General features: G+C 45.3%; 1 protein-coding gene across 1 annotated transcript; it reads right to left on the bottom strand.

Moving 5' to 3' along the window:
* Positions 1–466: 466 nt before the first annotated feature.
* On the bottom strand, positions 467–3,146 carry LOC148854517 (cytochrome P450 78A5-like). The gene is made up of 2 exons (XM_088941496.1): positions 1,892–3,146; positions 467–1,392 (listed from the first exon to the last, which is right to left on the bottom strand). The coding sequence occupies exons 1-2, from the start codon at positions 2,846–2,848 to the stop codon at positions 790–792; spliced, it is 1,560 nt and encodes a 519-aa protein (XP_088797622.1). The 5' UTR covers positions 2,849–3,146; the 3' UTR covers positions 467–789.
* Between the last annotated feature and the right edge of the window lie 1,102 nt (positions 3,147–4,248).

Raw genomic sequence — 4,248 nt, 5'->3', positions numbered from 1 at the left:
GAACAACTGAAGGATTGCATTCCACTGTCAAATGTTCACAAGAGTGTCTGGCTAGAAGCAGCAGCAGCGGGAAATCAGAAATGGTGGTTTGGTTTTATAAATGGATGGCCGAAGCTAAGGAGTCAATTTCCAAGTTGTAAATGGAAGGAAACACATTTGACACATTATTCCAACTTTTTATTTGAAAACTACGTTACTACAAAGTAAACGAGCAAAAGTGAACGGAAAAGATAGGCCACACCACCGAGGTCTATTCCCGGCTTCCACTGAAAGTGATTACAATATACCTTTGTTTTGTGACCTGTGGTCATTGTCCCAAATTTTAATATATCGGAATAAGATGAGCTAACATCCACTATCAACATACAAATGCTATCAACCGAAGAGAACCCATCTCTCAATAGTCCAGGGATAATTCTTTGGCTTAATCAAGCCAATTATCTGTACATCTTTAAACAGACCAGTGTTAATTAAGCATATAATTTTTTTTCTATGTATATATTCATATCGAAAGCAGGATCACACTACATACAGGCCCAGCAGTCCAGCTTCTCCAGCCTTACCAAGTGCAAGCAAAACACCTTTTCTCACAAAAAACAGAAATGTAAAAAACATTAAAAAAAAAAAAAAAAAACAGACAGTCACAGCTGGTACTGCATTCACTTAGAAAACCTAACACCACTAAAATTCAAACCAAAGCATTTAAAAACAAAATTAAGTTGTGCGACCCAGCCTAACTATCTATGTTAATCCCATATCAGAGGACAAATCCCACCACAGATGAAACTTTCAGGTGACCCTTGGAACAGCTTCACATGTCAGAGGATTCTTCATCTCAAGAGAAAGTTTCAGGCACTCTGACAGATCGACCCCATTATCAGAAGGGACCCATTTGAAGCTCTGAAGTAACTGAGCCAACCAGAGTTGCACAGTGGCCAACCCCATGGCCTTACCTGGGCAGACTCTCCTCCCGGAGCCAAAAGGAGCTAACCTCAAGTCAGACCCCATGATGCTCACTTCCTCCTTCATAAACCTCTCGGGCTTGAACTCAGTCGGCTCTGACCAGATTCCCTCATCGTGAGTTATCGCCCACATGTTCACCATTGCTGTCGTCCCTGCTGGGATGAAATTCTCTCCGATGTGGACATCATGGACGGCAAGACGGGCCCAGGAGAGGAGGGGACCGGGAGGGTGCACCCGAAGGGATTCCTTCACTATGGACTGAAGGTAAGGCAGGTTGGGCAGATCAGAATCTGATACAGATCGAGTGGATCCCACAACAGAATCGATCTCGGATTGGGCTTTTGCTTGAATATCTGGGTGTAACACCATTCTTGCTAAAATCCACTCCAAGAGGATTGCTACTGTATCAGTGCCTCTGAATATCATCTCCTGAAGAAACATTCATAAAGATTTACGTCAGTTGACATAGGTTTCTAACCATTTAACTACTGTAGGTTAATGTAAAATATGGATATTATACAATAAAGTAGTCCAAGAAAGAAACTAGTCGGAACCCAGTAAAAAACTAAAAATTTTAGAACTTCTGAACAAGCAACTTCATAACCAACCACCACAAACAGCTAATAAAGACAAGAGAATAAAAAACGAGTTTAAAGTCCATACTCGAAAACCAGTTAAAACAATGAAATTCTAGCTAACGAAATATAGAAATCAGAGCAAGAAAGAGCTCCAAGCAAAAACAAAAAAAAAATCCAGCAACAATCTCCCCAGCCTACTGTCTTTCTATACCCAAAAGCGAACGAGCTTTTGATTGTCAAACAGGAACCCGAGTCAGGAAAACAAGCTCTAAAGCTAAAAAGCAAATTAAAACTAAACGAAATCAAAGAAGCAAGAGAAATGAGCAGGCACGAGCTATTAAAAAACTGACCCAAAGAACAGCAATCATGTCGGAGTCACTGAGCCTGTCTTCTTTCTCCAAATCAAGCAAGATGTCAACGAAATCACTGGCACTCTCGTCGTCCACAACTCCATCAACCCTCCTCTTCCTATGCTCATCTATAATATTTTTAACAAAAACATTAACCTTGGCAACCAACTTCCTGCATCTCCTCCTCACACCCTGCAAGTCCAACCAACCCAGAACAGGGAAATGATCACTCCAGTTAAAGATTCCAAGTAACTCATACCCTTCGCTGACCAATCCTTCAAGCTCAGACCCATCTCCACCTTCGCTAAAGTCGTAACTCCTCCCAAAGACACTCATCATGACATTGTTCAGTGAGCCAAAACGCAACACTTTCTTCACCTCAACCTTCCCCTTCATCACCATCGAAGCCCTAATCTTGTCCACCATCTTTAAACCGATTTCCCTCCGGAAAGACCCGAAACCAGCGATCCTCTTCGGGCTAAACAAGTGGATAGACGAGATTCTTCTTAAATTCCTCCAGTACTCGCCGAAAGGAGCGAATCCCATTGCCCGGTGGAATAGAAGCTCGTAAGCTGATTCCTTAACGGGTCGGTCGGCAAAAGCCGAGCTGTTCAAAATCTCTTTAGCTGTTTCCGGGTGGCTTGAGATGATGAAACGAGTGATGCCAACAGAGAAGGTCATGAGTGGCTTGGCATTGAAGCATTGGGCGAGTTTAGCAAGAACACGATGGGCCGCAGAGCCTGTAAAGGCGAACAGCAGGCCCAAGAGTGGGAAGCCAGATGGTCCTGGGATAGCAGTTCGGGATTTGGAGCTGGCGAGAGCCCAAGCAAGCCCACCTGGTGCGAGACAGAAAGAAAACACAAGGACGAGGAGCAGAACACAAGCAGCTAGTTCAAAGCTCAAAACAGAAGAATGAGCGGATTTTGGAATGAAGAAAAGATGGTAATCCGACAGCATTTTGGTGGTTTTCGGGTGGTGGGTAGTCCAGAAATAAGTGAACCAGTCGCTGTTTCTGAATATTTTGTGGTTTTTAGGTAATAGTAGGCGGTTTTGGAGTAGGTGGCCCAGGTGTTTGAACAGAGAGAGGAAGAGGACGGAAATAGAGGGAGAAAGAGAGTGTGTCTGTGCAAGATAGAAAGAGAGCGCAGAAGATGTAAAGTGTGAGAGGTGGGAAGGTGGTTTAAATAGAAGTTGCAGTTGGATTTCTGGTCGGGGTGAAGAAATTCCATCCGGTTCCACTTGAGGCAAAGAGGGTATCCACAACAAACTTTAGTGCGATCGAAGATTTACAGAATCAAATGGAGGGCGGCCAGGCGTTGATTTGGGATTTCGCTCCGGAAAAACAAAAAAAGGAGGATTCGAACGTGAAAAGATAATCTTTATTTACTAATGTGACGTTGTTATGTTGTCGTCTTACCATGTGATGGAGCGCAATCCGGCCGGTCTTTACTGTTAACGATTTTGCCTCTGACCGGTCTTTACTGTTAACGATTTCGCCTTTGACCTGGAGCGACAGAGAGCCTGAAATGGGAAAGATGAGGGAACTCCAGGGGAACCTGATGAAATAATTTCGAAACTCAAGTTATTAATCTCGCAAAGGCAAAGTATAGACCAGATGGCGCAAAGTTCACATACATTGTTGTTGGGGGTAGGGGCCTTTTATAATCACTTCGCGCACTCACTCTGAAGCCCTTGTCAGGTCGGGTATGATTACCCTTGCATCTGTCAGTTCGGGTGACGTCCTTTCTGCTGAGACAGAACCGTCACTGCCTTTTGTCGAAACCGTCTCTCTAACTAGAGATGGCGATGTCAGGAGGCGGTGGCAGGTGGCCGTTTGGAGTGCGGCCATCAAGCGTCAGATCCCAAGTCAGTCAGGTGCGCCGCCCTTGGGTATGGACTTCCTTGGTGTCAGGCATAGTACGGTTTATTTGGTTTGGTGCCCTGATGGTGATGCAGTGGAGTGGTGAGCGAGGCGAAGTCTTGAGTTTGGAAGTATGTCCTGTACTGCTATGGGGCAGGCCAGTTCGGTGAGGTGTATCCCGAACTGTTATAAGGCAGGCCAGTTCGGCGAAGTGTATCCCGAACTGTTATAAGGCAGGCCAGTTCGGCGAAGTGTATCTCGAACTGTTCAAGGCAGGCCAGTTCAGCGCGGTATGTCCCGAACTGTTATAAGGCAAGCCAGTTCGGCGAGGTGTGTCCCGAACTGTTACATGTAGGCCAGTTCGGATTATTGTCTGGTTTGGGGCTAAGGGTGAGTTCGAGCCCCTAGTAGGGAGTTCGAACTACTGGTTTCTCCCCTTGGTGCTCGCGCCTTAGGCGTGCTTTTGTGCCGAGCTGTTGCCTTTGCCACGTGTTGC

Source organism: Nelumbo lutea, chromosome 4 (assembly GCF_056320005.1).
Source record: "Nelumbo lutea isolate HS-2025 chromosome 4, American lotus-T2T, whole genome shotgun sequence".
Lineage (NCBI taxonomy): Eukaryota > Viridiplantae > Streptophyta > Magnoliopsida > Proteales > Nelumbonaceae > Nelumbo > Nelumbo lutea.
Note: the sequence above shows the minus strand (reverse complement) of the source record. Positions and strands in the feature narration are given on the sequence as shown.

What these genes read in the sequence shown, in the direction of transcription:
- LOC148854517 (XM_088941496.1), bottom strand. Translation starts at nt 2,848, where the DNA reads ATGCTGTCGGATTACCATCTTTTCTTCATTCCAAAATCCGCTCATTCT. An exon ending in ACATGATTGCTGTTCTTTGG is followed by an intron (nt 1,393 to 1,891) that starts GTCAGTTTTTTA and finishes ATGTTTCTTCAG; the next exon opens with GAGATGATATTCAGAGGCAC.